The following is a 16,381-nucleotide window of genomic DNA, read 5'->3' on the forward strand; positions in this document are numbered from 1 at the left end:
TAAACTGTAGTTGGGTTGCATCAGTAAAGCTGAAATGTAAAATAAATTTCTCTCCTGTTTCTACAAGCACAGGAATAAGAGGATTTAGATTAAAACCATGATGCGTGCCACAGGTGGCACATGGAGCTGTATCAGTGGGCACGCAAGCCGTTGCCCTAGCTCGGCTCCAGTGTACATGCATGTGCTGGCCAGCTGATTTTCAGCTGGCCCGCCCACGCTGCTCTTCCCAGGAGTCTCCACGTGATGCCTCAGGAAAGCCTCTGGATGGTGAAAAATGGACCTACTGGACCCACTGGAAGTTATGAAATTGACATTTCAGCCCTCTGGAAGGCTTCGGGGGCAGGGAGGCTGTTTTCGCCCTCCCCATGCTCTACAAAAGCCCTGCGTGCATGTGCGGGGTAGCGGGGAGTGTCACACGTGCATGCATAGGGGGCACAGTGATTAAATTATTGGTGTGGGCATGCATGTGCGCTGGATAGCGCACATCCGTGTGCTTTTGGCACCCGAGGCGAAAAAGGTTCACCATCACTGGATTAAAACAAAAAGTCTTAATGAAATGCAAAATTACTCTTCCTAATCTACAATTCTAGTTGCAGTTGGATCATGTCATGGCTCGCCTTTACTAAGATCTCAAATATTACAAACATGAAACCAAGGAAATGATAAACAAGAAAACATACTTAACATGAGTTTCAATAGATATTTCAGCCAAGTGAATGTTTACTGTATTATGATTAGAATTCTGTTGTGAGATTCAGAATAAAAAAAAATACTTTCCAGTAAATATTAAATAAAAGATTAAGAAGGAAAATAAATATTGGCATCCTTGGAAACTTAAAGCTCTTTCAACATTCTTTTTGCATATTTAAATGCTATTAAATATTTTATGAGTAAATATGCAGCTTAAACTTGGTAACAAAAATCTAGTGCTTGAAACCAAGAAAGGAGGTATAGCATATCTCAAAAATCCAAAGTGGAAAGTTTTCTGTCTTATGTCATGAATAGCAGTTTCAATGACATTTAGCTCCTTTCGGAGATTTCATCTTGAGTAATTCCTGACTCTTGCTGCTTGCATGAGGAGGCAACAGTCACCTCAGTTGCCTCATGCAGCAGTTTGGCCCCTTTTCGTTGTGGCAAGATAGAAAAAAAAGCTTCTTCCCAGTTCTTCTTTTCCAGATAGGCCAAGATGATTTCAAATACTATTGAGAAAAAGAAAACCACTTTTTTTTAAAAAAGGGAAATATTTGATCAGGTAAGAAAATTAGATAATAAAGATAATAAAACAAATTATTAGAAGCTTCTGCAGTAACCACAAAATTATCTTATTCTGAACATATTTGACATATATTGTTATTAATAATGATTAATTGGAAAAGAAGTCAGCATGCTATTGTTCTTAAGTGGAGAAGTAACTATTTTTAATGTTTTTCTTCCTAGGTTCTGTAATATGGCAAACATTTTAAATCATACATCTATAAAGAGGATTGATGTTTAAAACCTATTTCTAAATGGGATATACTGCATTAATCTAGACTGCAGATAAGAAAAATAGACTCATCAAAATCAATTGCATTTTTAACATCTAACTGAACTTGTAGCCTGTATGTTATGGGGAATTGAGAAAACAGGTTACTTTGGAGATCTGTTTGCGATATGATCACTATAGCTCTGTGATGGCAAACCTATGGCACGTGTGGTGGAAGTGGCACACCGCGCCATCTCCCCAGGCACGCAAGCCATCGCCCCTTGCTCTTCTGGGTTCCAGACCACATGGACTTCTCGTGTGCAGGAGAGCCGGAAACTGAAGAGCAGCTCCCTAGAGAGCGTGTGCATGCTGGGAAGCTGAACCTGTACGCGCCAGGCAGTTGCCCTTCGCGTGTGCATGCGGCATGCATGCCAGAAACTGGAAGACCAGGTGACCGGCGCACATGTGTACACCAAAAAACCAGAAGCTCAGCTTTCTGGGTGTGCCCATGTGCACCGGGAAACTACTCTTCTGGTTTCCAGCACTCCCCGGCATGTTCTCCTGTTTTGGCACTTGATGCCGAAAAAGTTCACCAACACTGCTATAGCTGAGGGCAGGGTGGAAACCCACTGCATTATTTCTGAGGGTATGTAAATAAAAATAAGATCATAACCACTTCATACTGTATATACCCAAGCAGTTTCCTGATTTCTACTGTCAGCAAAATATCTGTAGCATCAAAACTTTCTTCTGGTACGTTGTACTGCATTTTTTCCTGGTTGGGAAGTACTTCTGTAGCTTCTCTGCCCCTGTGATTTACTTTACTGTGATTTGAATTGTTTACTGACAGTTGCACTAAACAATGTGAAGGAGCAACTAGGAAAATATGTTAAACAGGTGTGTATTGTGAATAAAATTCATTCATTCATTAAGTAATTCAGTGATGCACAGTGGCTATTTAATATATTACAGTGATAATACACAAATATTACTGGTAGATTAACTGTTCTCCGGGATTTTGAGAACTAGACAACTGTGTGCTGTAGTAATTAAGTGCTTGTCAAAATATTCAGCATTTATCAGAAATCACAACTAGAAATAGTAATTGCTTCTGACATTATAAAGCATAAAAATTTCATTTACAAAACGTAGAATCAATAATAAAGGAGAAAAAAATTCTTACCATGATTGACTGCCAGAACTTTCCTGCTGTTCATTTTCACAAAGTTTCCTAGGGGGAGCTGTGCAGGCCTTATACCTTGTTCTTTTGCTCTTTTGTATGTAATTCCCTGTAAGCAAAATAGAGAAAATGACTATTTGTTATTAATTTACATTGCCTGAGATTATCACGTAATTTATTTATAGTGAATTCACCTTATTTTTGCATAATAAAATGCATCACACAGCTTTACAGCATGATTTACAGATGTTTCATATAGAACATTCATATAGATGTTTCATATATTTTATAGAGCATTAATTTATAAAAGATACCAATTATTAAGCTATTATATATATAACCTAAAATGCTGAGAAACGACTTCACTTTTATTTTCATGGCTTATATACAAAGTTTATTCACCAAAATAAATAGTTTCTTTATGAACTGAACCAGAGCTGATATGGAGAGAAACACCTCAAAAGATTACTGGCTTTTTTTCTTAAATTGTGCACAAATTTTTGTTTGTCAAATCCATTCTATGCTATAACCTCACTTCCACAAATATTGGACTCACATTTTCAATAATGTCCCAAAACTACCCATATTAACCAATAACAGCTGGTGAAGCTAAAAAAAATATCCCTAGACTATGACTTGAAGGCAGATCATCAGAAACCCATAAAAATTATACAAGCTTTTTAAAGAAACAGTAAGAGGATGACAAATGATAATGGACATACCAACCATTCAACAGCTTGCCGTATTTACACATCCTACAGATTTTCCTGTAAACGTATGCCTATGTATGCTATAAACAGTGTTATTAGACACTTTTATTAGACACTAAATTCCTTTGGCATTTATTTTTAATACTAGCAATACAATAAACATGATTAAAATAACAGAATGTGTACTGGATGAAATACTAACCGCACAAATGCACCGCTGACATGCTGTTATTTGTGTTACGGAGCATAGCTGTGTTGTGATAATATGCTGTCCTGTGACCATAATAAAGATCTGTAGTGTGACAGTATCTACAGAAATTTCATTTACTTATGGAATGGTATGGATCCTCTTACTTGAATGAATAGTTCCTGCTGGTGAACTTGGGAGGTCAGCACTTGAGCCCCTGAGAAGTCAGTGCAGGTGCCTCAGGGCTCAGTGGTCTCCTCCATATTACCATATTTTTCGGAGTATAAGACGCACCAAGATTTTGAAGAGGCAATTTTTAAAAAAAAGTTTTTGCACTCTACAGACCTCCCAAAAATAGCCTGTTTTTCACGAAAACAGGCCTATTTTTTGTCAAAAAAAAAAGTTATGCATAGCCTTTAGGAGGCTTGTAGAGTGCTCCTGGGGGCTGGAGGAAGGGGTCATAAAGAGCAAAAAATGACCTGTTTTTTGCAAAAATGGGCCCCGTTTTTGTCAAAATAATTGCACACATAGCCTTTAGGAGGCTTATAGAGTGCTCCTGGGGGCTGGGGGGGAAAACGAGCAAAACACAGCCTGTTTTTCACTCATTTTTGCCCTCCCCAGCTCCCAGGAGCACTCTGGAAGCCTCCCAAACCCTCTGCATGGCCATTTTTGCAAAGGGGGCAAGGTTTTGGGAGGCCAAAAATGCTGTATTCAGTGTATAAGATGCACCCAGATTTTCACCCTCTTTTTTGGGGGGGGGGGAGGTGCATCTTATACACCGCAAAATACGTTATTTAAAGGTGCATGAAAACCCCTAGGGGAAATTGTTCAGAAGTTTGGGCTGAGATATCACTTTATATGCTCCTGACAGGAGTTTGCCGTGACTTCAGGATTTACGGCATCTCCAGGACAAAAGGGTGGAAACCATGGTCAGAAAGTCTTCACCCAGCTCCATCTGATATGCCAGTGTAATCCTACTTGAACCAAAATGTCTCTTGATGATAGGAACTGATGCTCTGATTTGGTCAGCCTATTGTAATGCGCCCCGTACGAGGTCGTCTTTGAAAATGATCCAAGAAATTACAGTTAGTACATAATGTAGTGGCTCCTAACAGGTTTGGATAGCATCCATTTTGAACTCATACTGGTTATGTGTAGGTTTTCAGGCCCAATTCAAAATACTTTTAAATCTTTTTATAATTATTAATGCAGCTCCAGGATATATCGGGCATGTGAAAGAACTGACCCCATCTATTTTGCCTGTAAATAAAAGAGGGTCTACCACTTCTTAGGTGCATGGGACATGTTCTAAATAGGCCTCCTCAATGGTAACCTCAGGTTTACTCTTCCCCAGAAGCGCGAATGGCCCCCAATTCTGCTGGCATATTGTGAATACATTAAAAGTTGTTTAATTCTAATGAATGGTTAGCCCTTAGATCAGTTTCAAAAACATCTATGAGATTTATTGACAGCTGTCCAACATATAATATATAAAAGTCCAACTTATCCAATTATGTTTTTGATTTTTACATTTGACTTTGTTATACCTAAACTGTGGTGCAGGATATAAATGAAGAAAAATACTGTACATTCCAATGACTCTCACCATGATCAGTACTGAGGGATGTTTTAGTTTAATAATACGTGGACAGTCACAAATTCTCCAAACTGAATTACATTCATATAAATCCCATTTAATTTTCCATTAATTTTTACCATGTTTCCCCCACTCCAAAAGACGCATTAGGGCTTATTTTCAGGGAAACGTGATATCAGGGTGATTATCCCAGCTGGCGTCCCCCCACTCCCCCAGTACGCATAGTCTAGAGTTGTGCAGCCCATGCAAGTTGATTATCTCTCCAAGCACCACAGGGAGGCAGAGATGCAGGGGGGAAGCAGGCAATTTGGAGGCGGCGTGCAGGCCACGGAAAAACAGAGCCGGTGGGCTGGAGCGGGCAGTTGGCCTTAGGAGGCTCATCTTTGTGCAGTGGCACCAACACGGGGGGGTTGGGGAGGGAGGGAAGACTAGCAATCCTGGGCCAGAGGCAAGCCAAGAGATGCAAAGATGAGCCTCTCGGAGCCACCTGTCCACTTTGTCCCACTATCTCTCGGCTTGCCTGCGGGGCACACCAGGATCACCTGCCTCTTCCTCTGGACAGGTAATCAACTTACCTGTGCTGTGTGGGCTGTGGCTACTGCTGGACACCATCAGCCCATTGTCCCACACATATTAGGACCATGCTAGAAATTAGGCTAGGGCTTATTTTCTGGTTAGGTCTTATTTTTGGGAAAACATGGTAGACATCAATAATATTTTTTTCAAGTATGTGTGCACATTATAATTAATCATCTACCTTGTGATGATTGTGATCAACCAAGCCTCCAATAACATAGGCTTTTGATTCATCTAATTCACTCAAGACATCTGGAGAATCTGAGGTGAGGTAAACAAGATCTTCTTTTTTTACCAACTCACTATAATGAGCTGATTTAATTTGAATATCCTTCAAGACATAAACACAAAGACATAAATTATTTTAAAACTACAGATTTTTCACTACTTTGAATATGTGTGTGTGTGTGTGTGTGTGTATGTAACTCTAAATAGATACCTTTCACCCTGGCTTGGCTGATAAGGAGTCGAACTCTGTGGCTTAGTGGTTAACACATCTGCCTAAGATGCAATACAACACAGGTTCGATTCCCAGTAAGGGTATGACTAGCTGATGAGAGCTAAATAGCTTGAAATAGATCTATACTAGTCTCCCTTTATTTATTTATCAGCACAAATACAACAAATGTAACAAAAAGGCAACAGTAAAAATATTGGGTTTCTGTCTGGATGGTCTCTTGTGACGAGCCGAAGGACAGAGAATGGAAGTAGTGATCTTCCTCCCATATTTGGGCATACCGGGGGTTGTAACTCTAGATAGATTAGATTAGATTAGATTAGATTAGATAGATAGATAGATAGATAGATAGATAGATAGATAGATAGATAGATAAAGATAGATAGATAGATAGATAGATAGATAGATAGATAGATAGATAGATAGATAGATAGATAGATACACACACACACATACATATAATGTTAAATGAGCCGAGGTGGTGCAGTGGTTAGGGTGCAGTACTGCAGGCCACTTCAGCTGACTGTTATCTGCAGTTCAGCAGTTCAAATCTCACCGGCTCAAGGTTGACTCAGCCTTCCATCCTTCCGAGGGGGGTGAAATGAGGACCCAGACTGTGGGGGCAATATGCTGACTCTGTAAACCGCTTAGAGAGGGCTGAAAGCCCTATGAAGCGGTATATAAGTCTAACTGCTATTGTTTTATGATGTATGTATGTATGTATGTATGTATGTATGTATGTATGTATGTATGTATGTATGTATGTTCGTTCCTTCATTCATTCATTCATTCATTCATTCTATGCCTGTACTAAGAAAACTATACCAGTGATGGCTAACCCTTTTGTTGTTGGGTGCCAAAAATGCAAATGCGCAATAGCACACACATGTGCTGGCACCCATAATGCAAAGCCTCCCCCGGCCCCCCTCTGAAAGCAGGAAACAGATCATTTCTGAACTTCTGGTAGGCCCATTGGATCCATTTTTCACCCTCCTCAGGCTCCGGAGGCTTTCCTGAAGCTTGGGGAGGACGAAAATCCGCTGTCTGGAATGTGCACTGGAGCTGACGGCTCATGTGCCAGCAGATATGGCTCTGTGTGCCACCTGTGGTGTGTGTGCCATAGGTTCACCATCACAGATCTATACTATAAATAGAATATTGGAAAGATTATAGCTAAAATGAAGAAGGCACTTATTTGTAAGTCACTCAGTCATCATAAAATAGAGGCAATCTTTGACTTATGACCATAATTGAGCCCAAAATTTCTGTGGCTAAGCAAGACAGTGAAGTACGTTTTGCCTCATTTTATGACCTTTCTTACCACCGCTGTTGTGAATCACAGCAGTTATTAAGTTAGCAACATGGTTGTTAAATGAATCTGATTTCCCTGCTGACTCTGTCTGTCAGGTATCAAAGGGTGATTACATGACCTTGGGACACTGCAACTTCACCAACACATGTCAGTTGCTCAACATTTGAATTCTGATTGTACCATCATAGGGAAGCTGGAAATGGTCATGCAGGTGATGAAGAGTCATAAGTTACTATTTTCAGTGGCATTGTAACTTCAAATGTTCACTAAATGAACTGTTGTAACTAAAATGAAATCAGTAGTTTCATTTTACTGAAGGCAAAGTTCATAGTCCAGCAATCTGACAATTGATAATGTTGAGACAGTACCCGTCAAATTCAAATCAAAGAAATTGATCCATTTTTAAAAAATTGTAATAGTTAATTAAAATTATATACTTAAATTGCTAGCACCTTCCAATTTATCCATCCCTTGTCTGTTTCATTCATATTGTCCTTCAGCTGTCCTCCGTGACTAGTCAAGTAAAACTAGGGAATAAAAATGCATGCAACATTTATTGATAATTTTTAGGAGCATACAGCCAAATACTCTTTTCCACCATTTCATATTTTACACATTTTAGTTTCACCTCAAACAGGACAATAACTTAAAGAGCTGGAAGTCCAAAGGGGTGTTTTTTGTACACACTTTAGGTGATTCTGCGATGTTACATAAAGACCCAAATAATGTTTGGCAAACGTTAGACAGACTATAGATGAAATAAGAAGTATGGAACCATATAACCCTACCAAGAATTAGTTTATAAAGTTTTTATAACCATCCTGGCATTCACTAATGTCATGTGCAATACAAGTTGTCAAGTACAACTTGGTAGAAAAAACCTCCCAAGCTGCTCAGTGGAATGCCTTTTCCATGAAATCTGCAGTGTATCTGTATGAGGTATCACATCATTTATGTGGCTAGATATGGCCTGTGCCTTGCTCCGCAGTTGCTATATTAAAGTTCATACAGTGGTTAGGTATGGTTTAGTACAGTGGTTCCCAAAGTGGGCCCTGGGGGGCAGTGGGATGACTTAGGGGGGCGCTAAGAGGCAAGGGGGCGGCAGGGGGGCGCTAAGAGGCAAGGGGGGCGGCAGGGGGGCACTAAGAGGCAAGGAAGGTGGCAGAGGAGCACTGGAAGTGGCCCCCTCGCAGGACGCAAGACTCTACTTGGAATGACAGGGCCATAGAAGGGGTTATAGTGTGTTGTGTGTAAATAACAAGCCCCAGAAAGGCCATCCAGCCTCCAGCGAGAGCCTTATACCAGCGATAGGGAAGAAAACGGAGAAACGCACACCTATGGGTGCATTTAAAAGCAAAGCAGAGAAGCCAACTCGTTTCTTTCCCAAGGCTCCTTCTCCCCACTTGGGAGCTCCTCTTGAAATCCTGACCCACAAAGCAAGGGCTTTGCCTGGCTATTCCGTTTTGTGCCCCTCCTCCGATTTATTTACTTTTTAAAAAGCCGGATTGAAAAAAGCGATACAGGGTCGCCGTAGGAGCCGAGCCGAGGAGAGTGAGAGAGAGTGAGACAGAGAGAGAGAGAGAGCTGCTGAGTCTCTTTGCAAGAGGAGGCAGAGGAGGGGGCTGCCTCTCTTTCTCTGCCGGCCTGCGCTGGAGCAGCGGCCCTTGCCAGCCAGCAGCGCGGAAGGAGGTGGGTGGGAAATACATGGGGGGGGGGGAAGGAATCCATCGTACCCACAAGGGAGATTTGTATGACAGTAAATGGAATGGTTTCATTGGAAGTCGGGAATAAATGGGCCATTTCAACATTTAAGATTTAAATCTAGAAATCAGGGGTTCTAGTTTTGGGTACCACAAGTTCCCCCTGTGGCTTGTGCAGTCAAAGAGAGGATCAGAGTCTTGAGCTCTTCCTCTGCCTGTAACCAGGTTTTTAAAAACGGGGATCCTCCGTGTCCCACATTCTGGAGTTCTGCCTACAGTTTGGGAAATAGCTGATTGCCACTTCCTTTGAAAAGACATTCACTTCATCAAGCCCATCCATCACATTAAGAATTTACTGAACAGTGAAGTAGTTACTGGATGCAGCTGACAAGGACCTGAGAGAGATCTTTAAAGAACAAAAGGCAATGTCTGAGTTGGTTTAAGGATGTGGTGGAGGTTTGCAAGGATCACTTGCAAGCAGTAGAAAGATATGGAGAGATCTATTGAATGAATTACTATAAACTATCTTTAGCCACATTTTATATTTTACTTGTCTCAATGGATACTACTTCTTGCTCCTTTTCTCTGTATGTGTGCATTGTTACCTAAGACATTTTGTAGCATGAAAAAAACCCATGGCAATCAGTACTTTAAATTATCCACAGCATTGTGTAAACTCATGATAGGTATGGCAACTGTATTTTGACACGTGGACATTTGTACTGCCACATATCTAGAAATCTTTATAAATTAAAATATGCTAAAAATGCAAGTATAATAATAATGTTATGTTAAAAATATCTTTCATATGTATTGCATAACACTAAGAAAGTCATCAAAGAAGGATATTTGGAGGTTACTTGGACTGACATACCTGAACAGGATGAAGTGCTTTACGATTTTCTGCATAACACCTCTGAATTTGCTTGTGAAGTTTCTTGACATCCTGTATATAATACAATTTGTTTTTATACTGTTCTTCAGAGAAAGCATCACAAAATGCTTTAACCAAGAGAGTCAGAGAGACGCTAAATAGAAAGAAAGGAAGCTTTTAACCAACAGAAATTACTTCTAAAACATACCTGGAGAAAGCATACTAGAAGTATAGAGATTTTCTGAGCTCGCTCACTTTCTTTTCACTAGCTCATCACTCTAAAAATCATCTAGATAAAGCCAACAATCTGATTAAAGATATCTGGGCAGCAATGCTGTACACATGGCCAAGTATATTATGGCTTCAAAATGATGCCTAACTGATGCATAATTCTTTCTGGGACTTGTCTAATTTTAAATTCAATTTATTAGTAAAATATTAGTAAAATATAATAAAATTATGCAATGAAAAATGACAATATTTCTAAAATTAAACTATACAAGCAATTTATAATTTACACAATTTTTTCTAAACCTATTGAGAATATTGGTAGTTTTGTCATGTAACACTAACATACATATGACAGCCAGTCTGGTGACATGGTTAAGGAACCAGGCTGGAAAACAGAAGATCGTGGGTTCTAGTTGGGCAAGACATTTCCAAAAATCCTGTTAAAGTAACTGCAGGGAGTAGTCCAGGCAGTTGTGAAGAGTTAATGCTGATTCAAAGGCATACACACAAAAATGAATCATACATTTTGTACTAGGTTAAACCTTACTTCTTCGGTCCTGTTCCTTCATTAATTATACATTAATTCCTCAAGTTTTTAACATTTTTCCAAAAATTCTTTTGAATGAATTTAGTTCAAATATTAATTTCCATTGCTAAACAATGTGGTCAACAAAGTGCAATGTCACATGACTGCATCTCTTAGCAACAGCAATCCTAGCAGGCCTTATTACCATTGTTAAGTGAGGGTCATGGGTTATTTAAATGAGAACATCTCATTCACATTCTCACATTCTCATGATTGCAACGAGCCTGCCCCAAAATCAGTGTGGAAGTCGGCAGGAAGTCTCAAGTCCCCAGGGGCTTGCAGGAAGGAGGGCGAGTATTACAGAGTGAGGCAAGATGGAAGGATACTGCAATAAGTGCTTATGGGATGGGGATGAGATGCTGCTGTGAGGCATGAGTGTACATGGGCTTGGAATTGGCTGCTGTAGCAAGCTGTGAGTGCATGTTGAGTGGGGAGGAGAGCTGCTGTGATTGTGTGCAGGTTGGAAAGAGTGTGCTGTTGCAAGGTGTGAATGTATGGGAGCTAAAGAGAGATTGCTGATGCAAAGAATAAATGTGGGTAAGCTGGAGGGGATGCTGGTGTAAGGTCCAAGTACCTGAGGGTGGGGAAAGAGGGCTGCTGCAAGGCGCAAGTGTGTTTGGATGGGGGAAGGGTTGAGGCCTGACCTCATACCAGGGGTGGGTTTCTCGCCCCGTTCCAACTGGTTTGGTTGGAACGGGGCCGGTGGCATCCTCGTGCACGCGTGCGGTGCACGCATGCGTACTAGCGTCTGTGCGATACTCCAGCTGCTCCTGGAGGATCACGCAGGCGCTGTATGCGTCCTGCGCATGCGTGGAAGCACAGAACTAATCAAAACCGGGTAAGGAGCGCGGGCGGGTGGGTGGGCCCTTCACCGTTCCCGGAAGTTACTTACTTCCGGGTTTGCCGACCAACTGGTTCGCAGGGACCGCCGCGAACCGGTTGAAACCCACCCCTGCCTCATACTAACAGAGCACTGTAATTTCGAACAGTCACAGTCTGTTGTCATTAACTCCAGATTACCTATATTTTGGGAATTTTGGAAAATAACTTCAAAATCTAAATGATTGCAATGAGTTGACAATGACTTGATATAATATTTTAATCCATCCATCAGTTAAGACACTTGGAATTTGTTCTTAAATATCATTTCCATTTACCTTTAATTCCATTAAATTGTCAAAACTGCAGTCTATTATAAGCCGAAGTGGACTTGGAACAATATCCCTACGCATACGTTTCCTGACACTCCCTTCACTGTTTGATTCCAGCTGAGACTGGCGCTCCATTTTTCTCTTCAAGCGTTTTTCTTTACGTTTTTGCCTGAAATGGAAACAAAACTTTACTATATTACTCACTAATGAATCATGAGTCTATAATAATGAGTCACGAAGACAAAAAGCATATTTGAAATGTGGAAAGGAAGGCCAGAAGAAAACAAAAAGATTTGTAGGTATTTATATATAACCTATTATTTCATTTGTCCAGTAAGACAACCACTTATACAGTGTGAAATCAGATAGGTCATAAGAGTTTCCTAGAAGTCTTTCATCACACAGGATGAGAGAGAGTACACATTTGTTCACTCCTCTCCAATGTAAAGGAAGCAGAGAAAAGGACAGGATGACATCATATAATCCGCAGGCTTAGTTCTGAACTTTTTCATGGAAGAAACTGGGGAGCAATAAAATAAATCAGTCCAGAAATGCCTAATAATAAAATCCATCCTTTTTATAAGAAACCATACTTGCGCAAGACTCTTTGTTCTTCCCATTGTTTCTGCTTTATTAGCTTCTTTCTTTGTCTTTTTGACATAGTTTCAATATTCTCCATCTTTTCCAGTGGCAATTCTTTAATTTCTACCTCATCAACGTTACATTTCACCTTTTCCTCTGTATCAGTAACGGTGGTTGTTTTAAAGTTTTCTGGTGTCATTCTTGAAGACATGAGCTTCAAAGAAAACAACAACAATAATTTGATTATTAGAAAGCTGAAGCCTGAAAGCTGAACAGAATATATTTATTATTTAAAAATTGTACCTAAAATATATATTTAAAACTTGTCTAAAGCAGTTGAATATAAGGATTCTCTGCCTAACATACAAATTATGAAGGGGGGAAAATCATTATTTTATAATTTGTATTAAAATGCATACACAAACACATAGAATGCCAATAAACAAGAAATAGTAAACATTCAAGACATTTGTGATTGAAATAAACAAATAGATGGCCCAAAGATGATACAGAATTTTGTGGATTGTAATAAAACAGGAACATTCAGAGATATTAGTTACCCTGATATATCATACATTCTATTTTGCAACCATATAATAGCCATTGTATTATTTTCAGTTTAAATATTATCTGGAGTACGTCTCTATTTTATTACTTTTACTAGAGAAATCACAAACCATTTGATGAAATATCAGTAAAGAAAATAATAATGAAGAGTTTATATGGTTGCAAAATATAGCCTTGACACTTGACACAATGAAATGGAAAAATCCCCAAATCCTAAGAAACAAAACAGAATTGTACACTGAAAAATTGAAAAGAATTACCTCTCCTGGATCGTGACCCGTCAAAACCGCGCTCGACTAAACCACGCCTGACTAAACCGCGTCGCTGACATCATCAACAGGGCGACAAAGCCAGCGCGGAGAAAGAAGGGCGCTTTAAATAGCGCTTTGAAAGCAAGCTGATTCAACTTAAGGTAAGGGTTAGGTTTAGGGTTAGCTTTAGGGTTAGGTTAAGGGTTAGGGTTAGGTTAAGGGTTAGGATTAGGTTAAGGGTTAGGTTTAGGGGTTAATTTTAGGTTTAGGGGTTAATTTTAGGTTTAGGGTTTACAGCGTGCTTCTGTCTCCGCGCTGTTGTCACCCTGTTGATGACGTCAGCGACGCGGTTTAGTCGGGCGCGGTTTAGTCGGTGAACCCTCCTGGATGGCTACACAAGCATGCAGACAAACCAGGGGCAGCTTTCAAAGATTGTGTGCAAACCTGCACTGCAAAGAACCTCTTTCAAATGCTTTGTGTCAAACTGACAATAATAGGATATAAAATATCCATACTTTATTCCATTACTTTAAGAGAATGTATTTTCCTGAAACAATTTAAATTGCAAGAAATGATGACTTTCAATTTTCTCCAGCAGTGTCTGGGAGTCAATCCTGTAGGTCTAGCAGAAGCATTGAGCCCCACCCTTCTACATGGAGGGGGGGGGCAGGGAAAGGTAGGGAAGATGGTAAAACGTGATAAAATACTAGTTATGTCATTTCAATAAAAGCAACAGCAGCCCAAGGATGCTCACAATTTTATCCTTTTTTTAAAATTAGGAAGCCTGGACCTTCTAATTCTAACATATATTGAAAAGATGAAGTTTGGAAGGACAGATGCTTTATATCCTTTTGTTTCCATTTCAAATTATGAACTTTACCCATAGAATTCTGAAAGTTTCAAAAGTTTTTAGTGGTTAAAGGCAGGATGTTTTATGTCTCGAAAGATCAATTGAAATTAATTTGAACTGTGAATGCCAATACATATGTCCAGGCTCCACTCCTATGAGTTATTATTAAGTTAGAATATGAAGAGAGGAATGGAACCCTCAAAAGATTAAAATAATAAGAGAGACAGAAATGAAGTAAGGTGTCCTGGTACTATTATTTTAAATATTGGTTTCAAAATATGCTTTCATGTACTGTTATTAGGTAAAGATTCCCCTTGCACACATGGGCTAATCGTTCCCAACTCTAGGGGGAGGTGCTCATCTCCATTTCAAAGCTGAAGAGTCAGCGCTGTCCAAAAACGTCTCTGGGTCATGTGGCCGGCATGACTAAATGCCGAAGGTGCATGGAACACTGTTACCTTCCCACCAAAGGTGGCCCCTATTTTTCTACTTCCATTTTTTTGTGTGTTTTCGAACTGATAGGTTGGCAGAAGCTGAGACAAGCAACGGGAGCTCACTCCATTGCGCAGTGCTAGGAACTCGAACCACCAACATTTCTGATCGACAAGCTCAGTGTCTTAGCCACTGAGCCACCGCGTCCCTCGGTTATTACTGTTATTATTACCGTTATGTCAGTTATTACACCCTGAAAATTACCCTGAAAAACAAACCACAATAATAATTCATAAAGTGGTGTAAAGTGACAGAGAAGAAAGGGAGAATTGCAAGGATAAGGAGAACAGAATAATTTAGAGATGCGTTTGTTGGAATAAAAGTCCCAGAATTCTGTCAGAAATGAATCTTGGAAAAGAGGATTTATCTGCTAGTTCTTTCTTTTGCCAGCTATTTTTTAAAAAAAATTTCCACCTTGGGCTGATCTCAATGCTCTTAATTCAGATTTTCCAGGCCCCACTGTTTGCTGGGAGAGTACAGGCCAGGGGTCCCCGAACTTGGCAACTTTAAGACTTGTGGACTTCAATTCCCAGAATTCACCAGCTGGCTGGAGAATTCTGGGAGTTGAAGTCCACAAGTCTTAAAGTTGTCAAGTTTGAGGACCTCTGGTATAAGGCTCCTTTCAGCTCAAGCTTTCTAGCATCTGAGCGCGCACATTTTGGCCTAAGAGTCTCGTCACGTCACAGGAGGGACGATGTTTGAGGTGCCAGATGGCGCCTCTTTTGCCCAGCGTTTTTTTTTCTTTTAGGCCCTTCGTAACAGACGATCAAAGGGCGGTGGGCCGGGAGTCGCCTCGGGGAGAATAAGGAGCCGAGCGGTTCAGCCAGGCCCTGGACGGAGTCTTTGGCAGCAGGGCGGGACTACAACTCCCGTCGTGCCCCAGCCAACATGGCTGCCAGGCAGCGCTAGCTGGACAAAATCGGACTCGACTGCTGAAACTGTTGGGGAGGAAGGCTGAGAAGAAACGTGACTTCGCCACCGACCGAGCTAGGAAGAAGGATTTGTCTTTCTCTCTCTCCCTCTCTCTTACCTCGCAACCCAGCGCACGAACCAGGAGCAACGGCCACCGCCGAAGGACCAGGAAGCCGGGCTAGCCCTTCCCTCCACGCCCCTGACGCCCAAGACCGCAGTGGCGCCGTTCGACGCGGACTAATGACGCACTATCTCAGTCTCGTGACGTAGTAGGCGGGGTTGTGGTGGAAAAGCTCCTCCCCGGCTCCCCGCTTTTGCGTTTTTTTAATACTGTCGTTTGTTGTTTGGGAGGGTGTTAAATCAATTTTATTTTTTATTTTACATTTAAAAAGAAGACCCTACTGCCTTTTTAAATGTATTGACCTACAAACGCTTGTCTGAAGAAGTATTTCACATCTGGTTAATAATCCAGATGTAATTTAGTGCACGTGCTTTTGCTGTGCATAATTGATAAGACACTTAAGATAGTTCAGCGGGTTTCAAAAAATGCCCTTGGCTTTTGAATCTGCAGCATTAATGCCTGATTAGGAAGCCTACGTTACACAAGATATCTTTCCCATTCAAATATTTTCAACTGAGGATTTAGCGAAGAGGATTTAACTGTGAGAGGGATCTTGGAGTCCTAGTGGACAACCATTTAA

At 40.6% G+C, this 16,381-nt stretch overlaps 1 protein-coding gene across 3 annotated transcripts; it reads right to left on the reverse strand.

Moving 5' to 3' along the window:
- Positions 1-251: 251 nt before the first annotated feature.
- On the reverse strand, positions 252-15,920 carry TRMT10A (tRNA methyltransferase 10A). Of its 3 annotated transcripts, none has more exons than XM_087724135.1 (8): positions 15,799-15,920; positions 12,620-12,822; positions 12,033-12,195; positions 10,059-10,130; positions 7,937-8,011; positions 5,897-6,046; positions 2,649-2,754; positions 252-1,199 (listed from the first exon to the last, which is right to left on the reverse strand). In XM_087724135.1, exons 2-8 carry the CDS (start codon positions 12,817-12,819, stop codon positions 1,021-1,023), a joined length of 945 nt encoding a protein of 314 aa, XP_087580261.1. In that variant the 5' UTR covers positions 12,820-12,822; positions 15,799-15,920; the 3' UTR covers positions 252-1,020. The 3 variants fall into 3 exon arrangements, with proteins under 3 accessions (XP_087580261.1, XP_087580262.1, XP_087580263.1); XM_087724136.1 differs by having other exon boundaries at positions 15,752-15,883; XM_087724137.1 differs by lacking the exon at positions 5,897-6,046.
- Positions 15,921-16,381: the final 461 nt, after the last annotated feature.

Source organism: Thamnophis sirtalis, unplaced genomic scaffold, assembly GCF_051295495.1.
Source record: "Thamnophis sirtalis isolate CommonGarterSnake01/CBP01778 unplaced genomic scaffold, rThaSir2_p1.2 scaffold_10, whole genome shotgun sequence".
Classification (NCBI taxonomy): Eukaryota; Metazoa; Chordata; class Lepidosauria; order Squamata; family Natricidae; genus Thamnophis; species Thamnophis sirtalis.

Coding starts and splice junctions, on each gene's coding strand:
- TRMT10A (XM_087724135.1), bottom strand. CDS start 12,819: ATGTCTTCAAGAATGACACCAGAAAACTTTAAAACAACCACCGTTACT. Junction 12,196..12,619: donor GAACAAAGAGTCTTGCGCAA/GTATGGTTTCTT, acceptor TTTCCATTTCAG/GCAAAAACGTAAAGAAAAAC. Junction 1,200..2,648: donor AGTTCTGGCAGTCAATCATG/GTAAGAATTTTT, acceptor TTTTCTCAATAG/TATTTGAAATCATCTTGGCC.